This window comes from Pelophylax lessonae, assembly GCF_965119305.1.
Source record: "Pelophylax lessonae genome assembly, chromosome: 6".
NCBI classification, from domain to species: domain Eukaryota; kingdom Metazoa; phylum Chordata; class Amphibia; order Anura; family Ranidae; genus Pelophylax; species Pelophylax lessonae.
Window position 1 is genome coordinate 107995460 of NC_138773.1, and position 20817 is coordinate 108016276.

At 42.1% G+C, this 20817-nt stretch overlaps 1 protein-coding gene across 1 annotated transcript; it reads left to right on the plus strand.

The window, feature by feature from the left end:
* Positions 1-1050: 1050 nt before the first annotated feature.
* Positions 1051-20817, plus strand: MCM5 (minichromosome maintenance complex component 5). Its single transcript, XM_082262087.1, has 15 exons — positions 1051-1298; positions 5137-5263; positions 6794-6922; positions 8173-8345; positions 10191-10346; positions 10459-10625; positions 11630-11801; positions 12228-12339; positions 12442-12585; positions 13325-13567; positions 16821-16933; positions 17472-17600; positions 18438-18580; positions 18656-18783; positions 20581-20817. The coding sequence occupies exons 1-15, from the start codon at positions 1129-1131 to the stop codon at positions 20680-20682; spliced, it is 2208 nt and encodes a 735-aa protein (XP_082118213.1). The 5' UTR covers positions 1051-1128; the 3' UTR covers positions 20683-20817.

The window sequence follows — 20817 nt, forward strand, 5'->3', positions numbered from 1 at the left end:
CTTGCGGGGCTTAAGTGGTTAATCGCAAAATGTATGTATCATTTATACTATAAAAAAGTTGCTGCGCACTGCTAAAGTGTTCAGGTTTTGGCACTTTTCCACTGCAAGTACCAGCTCGCCTCCACTTGCTTGGCCTGGTTTGGTTTTCCACTGCATGGTACCGCATGGTACGGTGTTGGAACGGTTCGGTATGGTTTGCTTTTCTACTAAAGTAGTACTAAAGTAAGTGGGTGGGATAACAACGATTCTCTGACCAATCAGTGGCTAGTAGTGACAAACAGTCAAGGCTGCATACAAAGGATTGTGGGATATGGTACCGGTACGGCCCTCTTGGAACCACAACCGAGGTGGTACTGTAAGCAAGCCGTAGCGTTCGGTTCCATGTAGTGGAAAAGCATCGCCGTACAGTACCGAACCGATCCAACACCGTACCGTACCGATCCAACACCGTACCATGCGGTACCATGCAGAGCAAAGCACAAAAGCGAGCCGAACCGTTCGGTTCCATGCAGTGGAAAAGCATCAGACTTGAAGAAAAGGTGGCAACCCTAGGTCAGATTTCAGGTGCTACTTGAAAACATCTCTGCGGCTTCATGCACAGATGTCTATTGAAGTTGCACCCAAAATCTGCAAAAGTAGCACAGGAACTACATTTACAAATCCGTGCGGTGCCGCAAATGCGGCATAGCACAGATTGAAGCGGTTTCATTGCCAGCAATAGCGTGCAACTTGTTATGCGAGGCTGTTGACCAGGTTGTTGACCTGGAAAATCACTCCAATTTGAACTAGAGCTTAATCGTAAATAAATGATTGATGATCTGAAGCGCTTCTATAGTAAGACGAATTGTCATAAGAGAGATCTGTCGGCCATTTTCTCGTAGATTTAGTCCTCTATAAAATGTCTCCACGCCGACAGACATGAGCGTATTCTAAAACCCCACTGTCGTGCCCCCGCCTCTGCAGGAAGAGCCGCGCCAGCGGTTGCTGTATGACCAATAGGAAGCTATGTGGGCGGTCTTTCCACCGTGGCGCGATTTTTCTTTGGCGCGAAAAGTAGTTTTGGCGCGCTTTCGTCTCGTGATCCGGTGGTAGTGGTGTGTTGTTCTCTCGCAGTCTTCGGCTTCCACCATGTCCGGGTTCGATGATGCCGGTATCTTCTACAGTGACAGCTTCGGGGGCGAGCAGCCTGTGGGGGAGGATGGCCAGGCCAAGAAGTCTCAGCTGAAAAAGAGGTTCAAAGAGTTCATCCGGCAATACCGCTTTGGCACCGACCGTACCGGCTTCACTTATAAGTACAGGTCAGTGGGGAGCGCATTATAACATGCAGGGTTCATATATGTGAGCCGATCGATCGTACACTATACAATATGCTAGAGATCTTCCATCAACTATATATTGCAATGGCTTGCCTGTATGGATACAGATTGTGTAGGTTTATCTTCATATTGATAAATCTAACATATACATATTAAAATAATACATTCCTATCCAAAGAGATCACCTGGAAAAGCAAACCTTCTATAACCAGAACCTATTTGATGGACAGTGAAGGTATAGCTGTAATTTACAGTAATTGTAAAATCTGATCTAATCTTATCACTACAAATACAATCATTCATAAACAAAGTATCTCAGTGCTGACAATTGTAAAACATCATATTCCTGCCTGCTTGATTGACCCAGTTTGAATCTTGCCTGAATAGATTGATATGTGCTCTATCAAACCATTTGTATCTGCAAATAATCAAATCAAATGTGCATAACTTCACTTTCCCTCGGATCATTTTAAAGTGTGTGTCCTCCATAGAGAAGATTGTACAATCTAATTTGTATAGTGTATGGCCAGCTTTGACATTTCCTCTGCGTGCTTTCTGTGTTCATATCTAATTTTTTACTTCTGTTCAAGTGGTGGCACACATCACCCGGACAGTTATAGCCTTCAAATCGTAACTCCACCCAAAAGGGGAAATTCCGATTTAAGTACTTCTATTCCCCCCGCCACTTTGGCATGTAATTTTTAGTTTTGACAGGTACCCACTACTAGGGTTGCACCAATGGCTTTTTTTATGTACGCATACTGATACTTTGTCAGATACTCGCCTGATACAGAGTACCGATACTTTCCAGTGCAATTTGCGTCAGTACAAAAAAGTGTACAAATCACACTGCAAAGAAGTGTGTGTAGATCTAATGGGCAGTTTAGACCTCCTACAAAATTCAGCGGAGGGGGCGCAGTGCCATTAAGTGGGTAGATACAAGTTCAACGCAGCAATCATTTATTGGAAAACTGAACAGACTGATGACATTAGGTAAATGGATAACAAGCCCTTGCAGGGATATGGTAGTGTGCCAGTGCGGCACTTACTGACCGGTTCCATAGTTGATCAGCTGAGCCTGGTGCAGTGAACCGATGTGTCTAACCCTGGGGGCAGGTGGCAAGCCCAATGGATGCCAGATAAATGGACGGAGCCAGCAACGGCTGGTGCACCTGGAATTGACCGCTGCGGTCAGGGCTGGTCACCACTGGCCAGGAGTGGGCAGAAGTGCTCCACTATGGGGTCAGTACTGTGCGGGCAACCAAGGGAGAGCCAAATGATCCTTGGTTTGTCCGCTCACCGCCCGCCCCTGGGAGCTCCTTGGTTAGAGGCATTCACTCCAGGCTCAGCACAGTCAACTATGGAAGCCGTGAGTCAGTGCCTCACTGGCAAACTACCATCTCCCTTCATTGGCTTATGATCTATTTGCCAAATGTCATCAGTCTGTTCAGTTTTCAGCACCACAAAGTAGCGGTATAAGGTGAGTCTGGGTGAGTACCGATACTTACTCAAATGCCTGGTATCGGTGCATCCCTACCCATTACCCTTTCTCCTCTTCCTCCCTCCTTCCCTGCAGTCTGCTGGGACATGTCATAGGTCCCAGGTGACTGCTGGACCATTGATGACACGCAGCACAACTTGCGTGTCAGTGTTTACCTGGCTGTAAAGCCACAAGATGTCATGGCCAGGTGCCCACAGTTAAGCCTCGTACACGCATCGATAGTTGGCCGTGAATTTTCGGCTTGTTAGTATGATGCTTTCGACAACTGACTCCGACTTTTCGGCCGAACAAAATCTGGTGTGCAGGCTATGAAGTTTTTGTTGGCCGTCAACACAACGGCCGATTTTCCGTCAGTACAGATTTCGGCAGACAAAAATCAGATGAGCAAGACTGGGCATGCTCAGAGAAGAAAAAACACACGGAAAGTAAACCAGCACATGACATCACTTCTGAAGTTTGGTTTTTGTTGGCCGAGAAAATTCGTGTGCAGTCTAGGCACATTCCAACCAACACAACAACACTGGACAAAAGACGGCCGATTGGTCGGCCGATAATCGTTGCTTGTGTATGAGGCATTAGAATGCTGGGGAGGGAAGAGGTGGGAGAGCAATGGTTCGTGGGACAGGTGAGTGTGTTTAAGGTCAGCAGCTACATGTTTTGTAGCTGCTGACTTTTAATAAACATAGAAACAACTGGAGCTCTTCTTTAAGATGTATCCATCAGGTGGAAGCAGGTATACCAGGGTCACGGCTGCAGGCATGATCCCAGTATCAGTATGTCATTGTAATCAGCTTTCAGGCATTAATGATCCAAACAGCTGTACAACTATTCAATAACTTCTATGGGGCTCTCCTTTTCCATTGGGGAGCCCAGGATTGCTGCCCACCGAGAAGGATAAGGATTGCGACAAATAGAGCTGCGAGTGATGAGGATTTTTTCACTTCCAGTTTGCTTACCTTCCCAGTACCAGCCAGAGAATCGGCCAATCAAACTGATCTTGCCTTGGAGGGCAGAGGATTGCTTAAGGGTCTAATAGGCCCCCTATTCTGGCAGTATAGTACTGGTCACTGTCCATGCTGTCACAATGGGCCGAGCAAAAAATATGAATGGGTTCCTCCCTCCTCACAAGCAAGGTGGATAGAAAAATCTTCCCACTGAGACATTGTAGTCTGACAGACTCTACCAACAGAGTACACTGATCAGCAGCTTTCCAACACGACAGTGGAAGCACACATGAATCAAAATTTTAGCTGCTCCCTGTTGAACCATTTGATTTTTGATGGTCTATGCCTATGGCCTGATTTAGCCAAGCTTTGTTCCTACCTAGGTAGTATGATGTTCTAAGTAAATGCATACTGCTCCTATTTCACCTAAATCTTAAAAATGAAGAAAAGCAGTTCAATATTAAGTAGTTATTGAAAAATGAATGCTTACTTTATCTTGAATTGCAGTCATCTTTGTGAGCCCATTTCTGTGCTGCCATCTTGGGTATGGACTGATTCTGATGCGGTAGTGCCGGTTTGCATATGTGCACTTGGTGCTGTAGTGGGCAATCTTAGTGGGGCTTTCCTTTGTCATTACTGTGGAAATTGCTGATCAAACTTATTTCCACTGGATCCCCAGGTGCATGTGTGTGGGATTGGTGGCACTTACCTTGTTGTGCCAACGTATTATCCAAATAACTCTGCTACAGTGCCACGTGCACCGCCAGTCTCGCATTCACACACACCATTTTATTTATACATGGTAGGATTAAGCAATGTGGGGAACGAGTTTGAAGGTCCAAAAATGACTTCCATTCTGCGTCTTTTCTGTACCCTTTAAGCCTCTTGCACACAGGAGTAAAAAAAAAAGCTGCTTTTTATTGCTCTGTATGTAAACTCACTGTCTTCTATAGAACCATGCACACAGCAGAGCAATGATCAGTACAGTGCCATAAAACAAAAATAGAACATTTTCTGTTTTAAGTGCAGTAATATACACGCATATGCAAGCGTATATTTCCACACTGGCGATGAAGAAATTTTACTGGTGCATACACACATTTACAGTCTTTACGTAATGTTTTACTCAGGATCTTTGTCAAGTTCCTGTGAATAAAAATCCTGTAAATTTATTACGTCCATGTGCAATTGGCCTTCTGTTCCTTTCATTTTGCCAGTGGTTTGTTTTCCAGAAATACTGAATTCTAGGTATGGGGTATCATGTGGTTTGTACTCCTGAAATTTGGGGCCCTAGCTATACGCCTTTCATGTCAATGTCTGCTGTCCCTTTTGAGCGTTGTATATTCTGTCTTACTAATGGTGGCTCTGTTTTTAGAGATGAGCTCAAACGTCACTATAACTTGGGGGAGTACTGGATTGAGGTGGAAATGGAAGACTTGGCCAGTTTTGATGAGGACCTTGCCGATTACCTTTACAAGCAGCCCACAGAACATCTTCAACTGGTATGTATTATGGCTTTAATAGATTCCTAGCATGTTGCACTATACAGCAATGGTGTAACCTAAAAAAAAAAAAAAAAACACACACTTTTATCAAAAAAGCTGTCCTTGTACTCCATAGTCCAAATGACTGCCTAGGCTGAGATGTCAGTCTACCACAAGCAGGAAGAAGTTGCATAGTTTGGCTGAAGACACAAGTCCATCTAGTTCAATCAATCATTTCCCTAGTCTTTTTCCCAGTGAACAGACTGCACCATTGTAAATTTCTAGTAAGTGTCAGGTTAGGTTCACATGGCTGCAATCTGCATTTTTCAGTGTGATTATGTAGTGCAACTTGCATATGGTTTGCATATTCTCTGGGTGCAAAATCACACTATAGTAGTACAGGAACCTTTTTCAAAATTGTTGTGCTGTGATGTGAAATGGGCAGCATTGGAAAGAATGTAATTTCCCAAGTCATCCTCCAGGACGGTCAGGTGATATAGATGGAAATATATATGCTCCTCCTACAGGAGACTCAAGCGCAGGGAGAAGCTAAAAGCTCGCCACCCCCTACTGTTGTTTCCTGCAGGCACATGCACAGCAACTCCTGCTTGTTTTTACCATTTCATTCCTAGGAAGTGCCTGGGAATGCCTCTCTAGACTCACTCTGGCCCCAGTAGATGAGGTGGTCCTGCACCAAAAGTGGATGAAAGGGTAAGGGAGGATGTTTACATGTCGCTTTAGGCTACATCCTCCCTCCCTGATTTGGGGCCTTAAGTTCTTCTTACCCCCTACCTTTCCCAATGAGGCTGCCTGTATGGTGATCTGTCTGAAGAGCTCCAGTTGGAAGGTGAGATGCTGTCACAGGGGCTTCTTGTTAAAACTGGCAGTACAGGTGGAGGCGCTCTTGTCTGCTGGGGGTCCCTCCAGTTTGCGGGTGGAACGGGACAGAAGTCACCTCCCATCGTTCCTCATCTGAAATTGGAATAATGTGAACGAAGCCTCAAAATCATATGCTGAAGCAAGAGTTCTGATCTGTATCAGACATTTGTGAATACAGCCAAGAACTGCCCCAACAGCATGACAATCTCAATTAGGCCAGCATGGCAAGCCAGGAAGTGGATGCTGACCCTGGATAAAGACCAAAGATGGCTTATGATAGAAGCAGATGAGGGCAATTTACAGGGAAGATAAAGGTTATACATGAAATGCATTAACAAAATTGAATGCTGGCCGTGTCTAAATTAATGTTGTGTGTTCTAGCCCATCAAGATGACTTTTTGGTCACCACTGCATTTCACATGAATTGAAATAGCCCTTATGAGTCACTGTGATCATCTGAGCTTTGTTACTCAGTATTTCAACTGTACTAGTAACATTAATAATCAGTATTGGATAGCATGACAATTAGATGACATCAGAAAAAAATGGCACACAAATGCCGTAATTGGTGGATTATAATTTCTTTATAGCTGTTCTGTAACTGAGTAGGGCAAGCAGATGGAAATGTCTGTTGTAGATTCTGAGTGGAAGCCATTTGTTTTATTATAGTTGGAAGAAGCTGCACAAGAGGTAGCGGATGAAGTCACCCGTCCTCGGCCTGCCGGTGAAGAAACTGTACAAGATATTCAGGTCATGCTGCGGTCTGATGCCAATTCTGCCAATATTCGAAGTCTTAAGGTAATTTGCCAGTTTTATATTTATTTCAGGTACTTGTATAGCGCTGTCAATTTACGCAGCGCTTTACATATACATTACACATTCACATCAGTCCCTGCCCTCAAGAAGCTTACAATCTAAGGTCCCTAACTCGCATACATACACAGTAGGGCCAATTTTTTTTTTATACAGGATCCAATTAACCTACCAGCATGTCTTTGGAGTGTGGGAGGAAACCGGAGTACCCGGAGGAAATCCACGCAGGCACAGGGAGAACATGCAAACATTTTCAAATGTTTTTGAGATCTGTGGTTCAACTGTAGCTACATTGTAGTTGCAAAACCAAACATGTCTCTCTTGGTAGATCTAAATCTTAGAAAATGGATGACGCTTTACACTTTTTTTTTTTTTGCATAGCTGTGGATTATTTCTTTAGCCACTAGATGGTGCTGAGCTTGTAGAAATTGTATATTCGATACGCAAAGGATTTTAATGGTTGGGATGATGGAATTCATAGAACTCCATCTTCCAAGACAGAAACCAAGATTTAAGGATTTATAAATCGGTCTGTCCAAACTATGGTGTATTAATGACAATGCAAATGTAGAATGCTTTTTTTTTTTTTCTCCACGTTGAAGTAGTTCCTTAACCACTTCATTCCTGGACATTTTCGCCCCTCCCTGCTCAGGCCAATTGTCAAACTTCAGCACTGTCACACTTTAAATGAAAATAAGTCTGTACAACGCTGTAAGCTTTATACTCACTACTTTACATTGTAGCAAAGTGTCATTTCTTCAGTGTTGTCACATGAAAAGATAGAATAAAATATTTACAAAAATGTGAGGGGTGTACTCACTTTTGTGAGATACTGTGTATATATTTGAAAATCAGTCCTAATGGACTGATGGCCTATCTCACTCCTTGAGGCCCAAACATGCCAGGAAAGTATAAATATTCCTCAAATGACCCTTTGAAAATGCAGTCCAAGGTATTTAGGAGGCATGACCAGTTTTTTTTTTTTAAGTTGTAATTTGTCAATTTTTTTTTTTTTTAGAAAATAGGGGCCTGATTACTGTAAGGTGAAAAATATAGTTGATACATTTTCTACATGATCAATGCTTACTTAAGGCTTGTTCATAGATTGCATTCAGTTCCATCATTTGTGCACCCAAAGTATTAAGAGGATGAATATTGGTCAGACTTTAGCACAGTGTATGTGCACAATAATTTGTGTTGTGTTTTTTTTTTTTTTCCCCCCCATTGTTTTGTAGTCAGAGCAGATGTCTCATCTTGTGAAGATCCCTGGCATCATAATTGCTGCAACGGCAGTGAGAGCAAAGGCCACCAAAATCTCTATCCAGTGCCGGAGTTGCCGAAATACAATTAGTAATATAGCTGTGAGACCTGGCTTGGAGGGATACGCCATGCCCCGCAAGTGCAACACGTAAGTTCGTAAGCCTGCTAAGTTTGTTGATCATGCATCAGCCTCTGAAGTATTGGACCTGCCTGTAGGGATTTGTGTATTGAAAAGATTATCCCCTATGGAATGTACCAGTCACTTTTGCCCCCTTCCTGCCCAGGCCAATTTTAAATTTTTCATATTTATAACATTTTGCAAGCAGGTAATTTTTTCTCCTGATGTACTTTGATGAGGCTGCATTGGTGGAACTGCCCTGGTAATCGGGACACTGATAATCAGTGCCGATGTCCCTTTAACACAAGCTGGTTATCGTTTCTCCTCTCCTCACGCTGTCCCTCTGCGGAAAGAAAAGCCAGTAACCAGCTTGTGTTTACATCTGTGATCAGCTGTCATTGGTCACTGCTGATCGTGTGGTAAAGTACCTCTGTGATTGGCCCTTTATGCCGATCAGAGCGCACTGCAGGGGATGAGCAGGCAGCATGATCACAGGAGGATGTCCATGTATGCCCTCCTGGCAAAGTAAGCCCGCGCTGTAGCAGTCTTCAGCTATAGGTCGGGTGAAAAGTGGTTAAAGACCTTAATTTAAGAATACTGAAAGCTGTTAATGGGTATGAAGTGCAGTAGCACAGGACCACTTCACATTCTTATAGGGCTAGACCCATGCTGAGCTGCCATACTGGCAAAACAAAATATTTATAGACCTTGCTGATTTAACCCAACTAAAAAATTCAGTGAACTGTAAATGTTTTAAAAGAGGGAGCTGTGGTAAGATCAAGCACACAAATTGTAAGGGTAGCATGGTTCATATTCTTCGGATGGAGCTTGGATGCAGTACTACTGTAGTAGTTGACCTCAGTGGCACAATGGAAGACAAATGTCTCACTTCTGTTTTCACTATTCAAGGTTTAACTGGATTTTAAAAATTGGTTACCTCCTTGGGCTTTTTTTTTGCATGTTTTTAATGCAGGGCTTGACAAATTTGCTTTGAATCTAGGATCCAGTTTGTAGGCATGTGCAGCGATGTGTAATGCAATCGACATTCTGATGCGTAGACTTCCAAAAGCATGCATTTGTTGGTACGTGCGTATATGTGGGGGGCCTCAGTATTTTTGGGAGTGTGTTTTATGTGCTTGGATGTAACTAATTTTTTACAATTAAACATTGCTTTTTTTTTTCAAGGCAAGGGGACAGTCTCCTACATGATTTTTTTTTTTTTTTTTTGGTAATGGGTTCTGCTCCATTGAATGTAATGCAGTGCAGAGCAGATTTTGCTGCATTACATTCTTTCCCAGCCTTGGCGGCTGGCAAAAATGTCAACGGGGACCTCGAAGTGATGTCTTACACGTCACTTCAGGGTCAGGAACAAGATTGGGAGGAGAGCAGACATGTCTCCGCTGTCCTCCCTCCCTCTTTCCTGCGGCGCCCGCTATGGCTGAGCAGAGCCTGGGATACATAGCGGGGGTATTTTACCCGCGTGTCTTGAAGCAATCAGGCTGTGAACCCTGCTGTTACCCGCAGCAGGACTAAATGTAGAAAAAAAACTACCTTCCTGGTGCCTGGATTTGCATGTCCCCGGCGATACAAATAGTGTATACCTGCAATAGTGAACAGACAAATGCCCAGGTGCCAGGACACAATTTCTAGTCGACCTGGAGCCTGGGATTTGTCAAGCCCTGTTTTATTCAAACCTACTTTTAATTGACTAAAGGATATTTAAATAAGGGTGGGTGTTTGAGGGTTATGCATGTCTTTGCCCAAACCTGGTAATGTCAGTGATTTCATAAATTAAGCCATCCATATGATTAGAAAATATCCGTCAAAGGAGCCTGGTGGCACTATATAATTTCTGTCTGCAATTTTTTTGTATAGGGAACAAGCTGGTCGCCCCAAATGTCCCCTTGATCCTTATTTCATCATACCAGATAAATGCAAATGTGTGGATTTCCAGACACTGAAACTTCAAGAGTCTCCAGATGCTGTACCTCATGGAGAAATGCCACGTCATATGCAGTTGTATTGTGACAGGTAACACCCTTCTTCCAAGTCGTCATGCAGTCTAAGAAGGTTTTGAACTTTGTATACTGTGCCTTAATTTTTAATGTAATTCTCATACGTGTACCCTTTAACTTTTTTTTAGGTACCTTTGTGACAAGGTGGTTCCTGGCAACAGAGTGACCATCATGGGCATTTACTCAATTCGTAAAAGTGGCAAAACCTCAAGCAAAGGTCGTGATAGAGTTGGAGTGGGTATTCGAAGTTCATATATACGTGTGGTTGGCATTCAAGTGGATACAGAAGGCACAGGTGAAATTCCTTTTACTGCAACATGTATGATGCAGTCCGGCACATTTACTGTGGGCTTGGGATGGTGGTATGCTTTGCATTGCTTTCAGCAAAGGTTAGAGATACAAGGTGTTGGTGTTTAATATTGGATTTAACTTGTACTAAAATCCCGATTCCAAAAAAGTTGGGACACTGTAATCTACATAAACACAGAATGCAATGATTTGCTAATCTCATGAACCCATATTTTATTCACAATAGAAAACATATCAAATGTTAAAACTGAGAAAATGTACCATTATATGAAACGTCATTTTTAAACTGATGGCAGCACAACACTTAAAGTTTTGGTAGAGCCATGTTTACACGGTCTAGCATCCACTTTAACACTCTGTTGACATTGGGGGAATTGAGGAGACCAGTTGCTAGAGTTTTGTTGTCCATTCTTGCCTGATATAGGGTTCTAACTGGCTGCTTTCAAGATGCACCAAATATTTGCAATCGGTAAAAGATCTGGACTACAGGGAGGCCAGTTGTTATAGATGCAGGATGTGGTTTAGCATTGTCCTGCTGAAATATGCAAGATGTCTGGATGGAAGCATATGCTGCCCTAAAACCTGGATATACGATGGGTATAGAAAATCTTGAACTCGCAGGATTTTAAACCCGCTGCAAGAACACACACTGTTCAATCAGTACTGCCCTGATAGTAAGTCAACCACAATGTCTCTAAAACTGGAGGGTGTAAAATCTGGTGCAGCTGTATACATATCCCATATCCCTCATCTCCATGATCAGTTTACATTTTACCCAAAAATGCATTTCTAGCTAAAATATTATTCGATTGTGCAGTAATCCATATGTAGTATAGATAAGAATCGCACTGAGGCTAAAAAATCGCTCAACCTAAACCAACCTATTTGTGAATGGATATGTGTCTGTAATTTGTGTTGTCTTGGAAGCATAATCAGGTAGTCTGATGTGCTAGCATAATGTTGCAGTGTAATATTGTTTTTACATGACAGGTCGAAGTGCTGCAGGAGCTATAACTCCTCAGGAAGAGGAAGAGTTCAGACGACTTGCCTCTAGGCCTGATATCTATGAGACCGTCGCTAAAAGCATTGCTCCTTCTATTTATGGCAGCAGTGACATCAAGAAGGCCATTGCATGTCTACTCTTCGGTGGCTCCCGCAAAAGGTAGGCAACTGGAATACATACTTTCCCTAGTAAGTGTAACAGTTCATAGGTGGCAACCTGTGTTGGCTTGTCAGATGGAAGGGCAAATATTAAAATTGGGTGATATTGCATCCATGGCATAGACGGTTTGAAGACTATTGACCTAGATGCATTTACTGTAAATTTAGCATTCATCAATCTGTGGAATACTTGGCAGGTTTTTGGGTGTAAATTCTACCCTTAGGGGAATGGATACCATTCAAAAGCATAGGTAGAGGCCTTGCTTCTCCCCTTTTGTTGGCTATACTCTGCATGGGAAGTTTGAACTTGCAGTTCTTACACTTCTGCTTTAGAATATGTGCAATTACCTTCATTAAAAGTCCCTTGCATGTTGGCTTTGCTATTACTAGCCATGTTCTTGAATATTAGTATATTCAATCTCTTCAGGCTCCCTGATGGACTGACTCGTAGAGGCGATATTAACTTGCTAATGCTAGGAGATCCTGGAACTGCAAAGTCTCAGCTTCTGAAATTTGTGGAAAGATGCTCTCCTATAGGGGTAAGTGTAACATCTTAACCCTGTCAGGGGATGTTCTACAGTAAATGGTGGTTTTTACAAATTATGATTAATGCCCTATCCAATTTGTAATTTTGTTAATAGGTTTATACCTCTGGGAAAGGTAGCAGTGCTGCTGGCTTGACTGCTTCTGTGATGCGGGATCCAGTGACTCGTAACTTCATTATGGAGGGTGGGGCCATGGTGCTAGCTGATGGAGGTGTGGTGTGCATTGATGAATTTGATAAGGTAAGGATAAACTGCATTTGCCCAGTAACCACATCATAAGTTGCTATATGACTGAAATAAAGTCAGGTTTTTCCTAGTACAGGCAGTGGCAGTTTGACTGTTTTGGGAATGAGGTCTTGCTGCTGACTTACTACAAAAGTAGAGGCTCAGTATTACTACCTGGGCCTAAGCCACTAACTGCCATAAAAAATATTGCAGGCAGTTAGATTTGTAAAGGTGCCTGGTGACCCTGTGGTTTTCCCTAGCAAATGTCCCACCTAAGCAGCCAGGGAAGATATCAAAGTGGACGTTTTTACTTTGACCTGCATAGGCAAAGTACAGTATACCTTCAAGAGGAATTGAACTTGAAAAGCTGCACACAAAAAAAACTGGCTAAGGACTACTCGCCAGTATTTAACCAGAGAAGTCAAGTCTTCCAACTGTGGTGAAACAGTCATAGTAGGCAGCATTTCCATTGTCCCACAATGCAAGATATACTTCTATTAGATTGTGGGCACACTCATACAGAGTAGTCACTCTGTTAGGAGGCGTTCATGTACTTGACAGGAATTCATGTGCACTTAAGCTATACTGTTTTAACCTGTCAAATTCTAAATATTAGCTAACGAGGCAAAAAATTACACTTGTAATAATCTGATTGTTTTTAGCCGTGGCTTTCATTTTAGATTGAGTAATTGGGAGCAGTATTCAGAGTTTGTAGTCCTTATTGTTATAAAATGTCTGATTTGTTCTATTTCAGATGCGGGAGGATGATAGGGTTGCCATCCATGAAGCCATGGAGCAGCAGACCATTTCCATAGCAAAAGCTGGCATCACCACTACTCTGAACTCTCGCTGTTCAGTACTTGCTGCTGCTAACTCTGTGTATGGCCGATGGGATGATACAAAGGGTGAAGAAAACATTGACTTTATGCCCACCATTCTCTCAAGGTTCGATATGATCTTCATTGTGAAGGATGAACATAATGAACAGAGGGATATGGTAAGACAAGTTTTCAGTACATTATATTTCAATATTTCTGTGGTATCTATTTGGGAAAAGCTTGCAGTGTGAATGTCTTAGCATTTGTACAAAAAAAAAATCAATGTAATATTTATAATGTGTGAAATATAGATATGTATTTGCCTAGATGGGAATTGCAGTAAGGGCAGGTACCAGTCAGGAAAAATGGCTCCCTGAAAGAAAAACGCTAAATGTTAGGGGATAGGGGGACAGATGAGCTGGGGGGAGCGGATACTGAATTTTTTTTTTTCTCTCAAAGTGCAGCGCTACAATAAGATTACAATAGTATAAGTGGTGTAAAAATGAATATAGAACTAAAAGGTGAAATAGTCACTGGTAATGTTCATTAAAAGCAAAAAAAGTCCAATATGTGAAGAAAACAGGGGTGCCTCTTCTCCTCAACCCAGTTAAGTTCCATCAAATCTTGAGATACAAAATTTTGTGAAAAGTCTTCAAGATTCACCATGTGAGAATCGGTTGGTGCTAAATTTCCACCACCATATACAATGCATCCGGAAAGTATTCACAGCACTTCACTTTTGTCACATTTTATGTTACCCTTATTCCAAAATGAATTAAATTCTTTATTTTCCTCAAACTTCTACACACAATACCCCATGACAACTTGAAAGTATGTACATAAGTATTCAGCCTTTGCTCAATACTTTGTTGAAGCACCTTTGGTACCAATTAAAGCCTCAAGTCTTTGAGTGTAATGCCACAAGCGTTGCACACCTATTTTTGGGCAGTGTCTCCCAGTATTCTTTGCAAGACCTAAAGCTCCATCGGGGAGCATCGGTGCACAGCTTTTTTTATTTTTTTTTTTTTTGTGGGGGGGTTTCTGGCTGGGCCAGTCAAGGACCTTCAGAGTTGTTCCATAGCCACTCCTTTATCTTGGCTGTGTGCTTGGGGTTATCCTGTGTGCACTAGAAATGCATGGTAAATACGCATGTCATAATCCACATATTCGTGCAGAATCCACAGGTAGTGATCAAATATTTTAAAAAGTCACTGACAAGGTTTTAACTACTTCAAGACCAGGCCTATTCCTGAGATTTGTTGCTTAAAAGTTGAAATCTGTATTTTTTTGCTAGAAATTACTTGGAGCCCCTATATTTTTTTTTATTATATAATTGTAATCTTTTTTTAGCAGACACCCTAGAGCAGTGATGGCGAACCTTCAGAATGGGAGAAAAAGATAGCTGTCATTGCAATATTTTATGTCTCACTGTATTTGCGCAGTGGTCTTACAAACGCAACTTTTGTGGAAAAAATACACTTCAATTAAAAGAAAAATGTGAAAGATACGCAGTGTGAATAGATATTAAATATGTCAGGCTTTAAAATTGCGTGCCCTCGTGGAATGGCGACAAACTATGGTACTTACAAATCTCCATAGACGTCACTTTAAAATATTTTTAACGGTTACTTGTTTAGAGTTGGAGAAGTGTTGCACTAGAATTATTGCTCTCTAATCGCGGAGTTACCTAACGTGTGGTTTGAACACTGTTTACATTTGCAGGCACGACTTGCATATACCTTTACTTTGGCACGCAAACATGGAGGGCTGGGGCGCTTTAAAAAACTTTTTTTACTGTCCCTTTTTAATATAAAAAAAAAAAAAAAGAAAAATTCTGTCAAAAGGAATCCCTTGTGACAGGTACTCTTTAATCACAAAGACTCTGGTGCACTCACTTATTTTTGATTACTGGCAGGTTGGTGTTTTTTTTTTTTTCTTAATTGCATGCAAGAGGTGTAAAATCAAAAGCCTGTAGGATCACTAAGTGTTCACCCTTTACTGAGAAAATATAAGCGTGAACACCGTACACACTCCCTAACTTCCCTTTACGTTTCTGTAAAGGTGAGCTAACCTTTTTTTAATGTTCAAATTTTATAGGTTGTGACATTGATGACCTCAAATATGCACACTATTTAAGCGGCCTCTGCCAAGTAATCCCAGAATGTCACTTTATACTTGTCTCTTATTTTTGCAAGCACCTAGATCAGTGATGGCGAACCTATGGCACACGTGCCACAGCTGGCATGCAGAGCTCTCTGTGGACACACGAGCCACCTCCACTGCCCGCACTGTGACAAGGGGAGAAGCGTGACCCTTCTGTCAAGCAGCGTGGGACAGGGCATTGCTTGCAGGGATAGTCGTCCATTCTGATTCCTCCTCCCTATTGTCTGAAGCCAGGGACTGAGGAGCCAGGATAAGTGCACCATGGGACATGTAGTCCCGGAAGAATATGGCTCCTTTTTTAATCAAAGAAGAAAACTATAGCCCCAGCATGCCCTGAGAAAATAAGAGGGACAGCCTGGAGCCCAGGAAAAAAAAGGTGTGAGAAGGGAGGGCAAGGGTGAGAGGAGTGTAGAGATGAGAGAAGGCTGAGGTGGTTCAGGAGGGAGAGGGAGCCCAAACCATGCCAGTCAGAGCAGCAAGAGGACGGTGCTGAGAGGACACCAAGTGAGGAGGGTGATCAAAGGCACCAACAAAAGGAGAAACTGCTGCCAGGCACACACACTGGAAGCTGGAGCCGGGTGAGTGCTGAATTGATTACAATCCCTCTTGGAGTATGCAATCACCTGGGTGTCTGCAGTTTAATTGCAGCGTTGGCACTTTGAAAAAAATAAGTCGGTTTTATGAATTTTGGGCACTCCGGCTCAAAAAGGTTCGCCATCACTGACCTAGATGGACCACTACAAATGTGGCAGGAGTGAAATTGCCTAGCTTTGTCACTACAGGAAGCATTGGAACTTTGTCCAACAGCTTGGTTATGGTCAATATTTTACATGAAGTGCTTGCCAAATCTCCAGTTTGCTTGCCACTGATAAACTGGCAGCAGCCATCTTAGGTGAGGGCATCTGAAGCTGGCACCAGTGAGTTCCCGGGATGTAGTGCAGCTGGTTTACCCAGCATGCATCTCCCAATCTTATGCATACGCACCAGTGCAGTGAGGTTATATTGGGCTACCCAAGAATCCCGGATGTCCTAGGGAATCGCCTAATCATGTAATCGCCTAGACAGCCGGGAGAGGAACTGCCAGCAACCTGCATTTCTAAAAAGATTGCCGAATTCAAAAAACTGGCAATGTCCATTTTGCAATGCATTGCCGATGGCCATTATAGGAGGAAGTTAGAAAAAAAAATGGTTGAAGTTCAGCTTTAATGACTTTGTTTTGAAGTTTTTGACGGTTCTCTTGTAAATGTGGCTTTATCTCTTATCCTACAGACTTTGGCCAAGCACGTAATGAATGTCCATCTCAGTGCACGAACACAGACCCAGTCTGTCGAAGGAGAGGTGGATTTAAATACACTGAAGAAATACATTGCTTATTGCAGAACGTGAGTACCACTCTTGCTAAATGCCTGCCTTTTCCCTGTAGGGCCCATTTATAAAGAATAGGTGTGGTTTTACTGCTGTCATTCCACTATTTAAATACAAAAACATTTGTATATGGGCTCCCAGCTTAAAGGACCCTGAAGCAAGTAAAGCCCTATTCATTGTAAGCAAGTATGAGGGACTGGTCATATGATCTCAGTCATGTGACTGGAGTCTACGCCTACCATGCAATGTACTCTACACAGCCTTATGCAGGAAACGCAAGAGATACTACAAGCTCCACACCCAAGGCTGCAGTGTATGAATGAAAATAAATTGCAAACACAGTGAAAGTAAACTGACGTCTGGCTAATGGTTGCCACTCCATTTCAATAGTCATTACAAATGAATGTTCATGTCTGCTTCTGTATGAGATGCTTGTTGATGAACAGTTGATTGTATTTAAGTTTGATCTGTTGCTGTTTTAAGGCTTTAAAAAAGCTGGCTTGTTATAATTGCGAACCTTTTGGAAAAATGACAATATATGGCTTGTATCTCCAGTAAGTGTGGACCACGACTGTCAGTTGAAGCCGCTGAGAAATTAAAGAATCGATATGTACTGATGCGCAGTGGTGCTCGTGAACATGAGAGGGAGAGCGAGAAGAGATCCAGCATCCCGATTACTGTCAGGTAAAACAATATCAAAGTTCATTTAGGCTTTAGATGTCATGAGCATTGAGTTATTGCAGAGTACCAAAGCTGTAAACACAGAGCAGTAGTTACACCAGTCTGGTGTTTTGTCAAGGACCGGGTTAGGCTCTTGACTGACTAGTTTCCTACCTCAGAGTGCATCATCTGGGCTGGTATATTAAAAAAAAAAAAAAACTGTCCTCAGATTGTGTTTTTGGCTTGCATGAATAAGTGCAGCTAGGTTAAAATATTTGCACCCTTAAGGGTTTCACTTCTGACATCTGGTGTTTTCATAACTCCCCCCCCCCCCCCCCCCTCTTGCTGGATGTGCCTGTGCAAGCTCAAAAAAATTTTACACAACTGTCGGCTGGTTTAAGCCTATTTCCAGGACAATGTGAATACCAGTATGCGACTAGAATCACATGGGAGTTCTTGTATTGCACAGGTTCTGGCTTTTCATGGGGCAATGACCTGCCTTTAAAAAAATCATTCTGTTGGTTGACTTTAGGTGTTGCTGCAGGACCATGAATGATTCTGTATGGGGACAGACCTTAACTAATGTCTGGTCTTGCTAGATTTCCAATTATCTGCCAGCTTACCCAATCATCAGCTTATTAGGCTATTTTTGATCTTTCCAGTTGAGTTAGATGGGATTTGTTTTACTAGTTACACATTTTTGGTCGTCCCAGGGAATGGTTCAGCACCATTTTACACTATAGTCTAAATCTCATTGTGTAGCTTTAGTACGTGAACAGTTTGGAAGTGATTATTTCCACCCCCCTCAGGTTGTTGAAAGTATAGCCTTTTTTTTAACTTTGTAATTGTAATACTTTTCAGACAATTGGAAGCCATTGTCCGGATTTCAGAATCACTCAGTAAGATGAAACTACAGCCCTTCTCTGCAGAAAGTGACGTAGAAGAGGCACTGCGGTTGTTTCAGGTGTCCACACTGGATGCTGCCATGTCTGGAAGCCTGTCGGGTAAGAACAAAAAAAAAACCTATATGCCAGTCAACTTGTTGCTTTCCATCTGTTATAACATTGGTTTCTTTGCAGGTGTGGAAGGATTCACAACTCAGGAGGACCAAGAAATGCTTTCACGCATAGAGAAGCAAATGAAGAGGAGATTTGCAATTGGATCCCAGGTGTCTGAGCACAGTATCATCCAAGATTTCCTAAAACAGGTAAGGATTGCTTCTTAAAATTGCATCCAAAATGATAGACAGACATTAGTTCAACGTGAACAGATCCTTATTTCAGTGTCTCATGGTTAGGATTTTAAAACTGCAGCTGTAAAACCTTAAGATTTTAACCAATTAAAGAAGAAGAAATATTTTTTTTTTTTAATACTATTTATACGATCACTGTAGCAGAATTTGGCAACTTAAACTGAACTTGGCTTTTAAAGTAGGACTAAATTCTGCAGTACTTGCCCTCCGCTCCCGTAAAGCAACATCCACAGGCTAACTTTCCACAGCTGGCCTTTTACATTTGGCTCATGCCTGGGTTCAGTGTGTTTGGCCATTTTTATAGGCTGATCAAAAACCTCCAGTAACCATGCTCAGTCAATCAGTATATGAACTATATGCACACCTTTTAATTAGTATGCCAAAATAGATGAAGTAGGCTGCCGGTACCCAAGGATATAAGATCCAGACAATAAATAAAACCTAAAAGTACACACACAGGTTGTTAATCACAATGTAGATATGAATGCCCAAAGAACATCAACTTGGAGGACGTATGATAGGCCAGTCCTTAAATAAAAGGGAGCAAAGCCAAACAAGAGTCCTTTTGGTGGGTAGATGTTGAAGAGGAGAAATGGAAACCGAACCCAATGATAACTCCAACACAGTGCTCCACGCAGATCAAGCGTTTACCAGAATGTATGGACCCTCAAATGAATGAGTGGTCAATCGGGCATGTGGTAAGAATCACACGGGTTCTGCTGTGTATGGCAACCATCCAAATCCTCACTTTCCCAATGGTGTACGATACCAGCTGTGATAACTTCCTCAAAGTTCCCCACCAGTCAGCAGCAAACATGCAGAAGAGATCAACTGCAATCCACAGATGGGCTGGAGCATGACCAAAAAAAAAAGCTTTGGCTTTGCTCTTTTTATTAAAGGACTGGCCTATATGTCTAAGTTGATATGTTCTTTGGAGCATTCATATCTACATTGTGATTAACAACCTGTGTGGCGCTATACTTTTGTTTTATTTTTATGGGCTGACTTCTGCACTTGCACACATGAGTTAATTCATGTCAGCACCAAGGCATGCAGGTTATACATTGAGTTCGCCATGCACAATTCGGTGTACAATCTAAAGTTTACCGACAGACCAGAAGCACTGCATTGCAGAAGAAATAAGGATGGCTCTTCTGCAACAAAAGCTGCACTGCTTGCATTAAAGTTCTGCTTTAACTAGTCAGCTTTTTGTAAGCAGTGAAAAAGGAATCTGTTAATACTTCAGAACAAGAAGTAGTAAAAGCGCTTTGCCCATAGTGATCCAAAAGAAAAATTGATATTTGCCTTTTTTAGTGTGGTAAATCATGAAATGTATCTTGAAGTTGCCATCCTGTGATGCTCCCCTATACTACCTAAAACAGATGAACGTAAATTATATTTTGCCCTCCATAAGCTTTTGTCAACTATACCCTTGATATACTCTGTTCTAAACAAGATCCCAAAATGGGCATCTTGATGAAGGGATACGTGTTTCTGATCAGACTACCCTAATTTCACGCTTTGGCTTCCTTTATGCTGTTTCAAATTTGCATTCGGCTACAATTCAATTTTCTATGTACAGTTGAGAGAATCTGTTCTGTGAATACAGGTGCATACACCAGTGTGAATGTATTAAGGTATAAACTGACACTGAACCGAATAGGCCACTCTTAATGGCTACATATAACATTTTTGTGTTTGCAAATTAGTTTTTTTGTTCATCTGTCAAATGTTTTCATTTCATATTTGCAGAAATACCCAGAACATGCAATTCACAAAGTTTTGCATCTGATGATGCGAAGAGGAGAGATTCAGCATCGTCTCCAACGTAAAGTGCTTTTCCGGATCAAATAGAGGAATTGTTGCTTTGTATTGTGTACAGACAAGGACTGGATTTTCAAAAGACTGTTTTTGGTTACTTGAGCCTAGAGTACACAAAGACGTCATGTACATACTGAAACCCTGGGAGGTTAAGTCAAGTGTTTGCTT

Coding starts and splice junctions, on each gene's coding strand:
- MCM5 (XM_082262087.1), top strand. CDS start 1,129: ATGTCCGGGTTCGATGATGCCGGTATCTTCTACAGTGACAGCTTCGGG. Junction 1,299..5,136: donor GGCTTCACTTATAAGTACAG/GTCAGTGGGGAG, acceptor CTCTGTTTTTAG/AGATGAGCTCAAACGTCACT. Junction 12,586..13,324: donor GCATTGATGAATTTGATAAG/GTAAGGATAAAC, acceptor GTTCTATTTCAG/ATGCGGGAGGATGATAGGGT.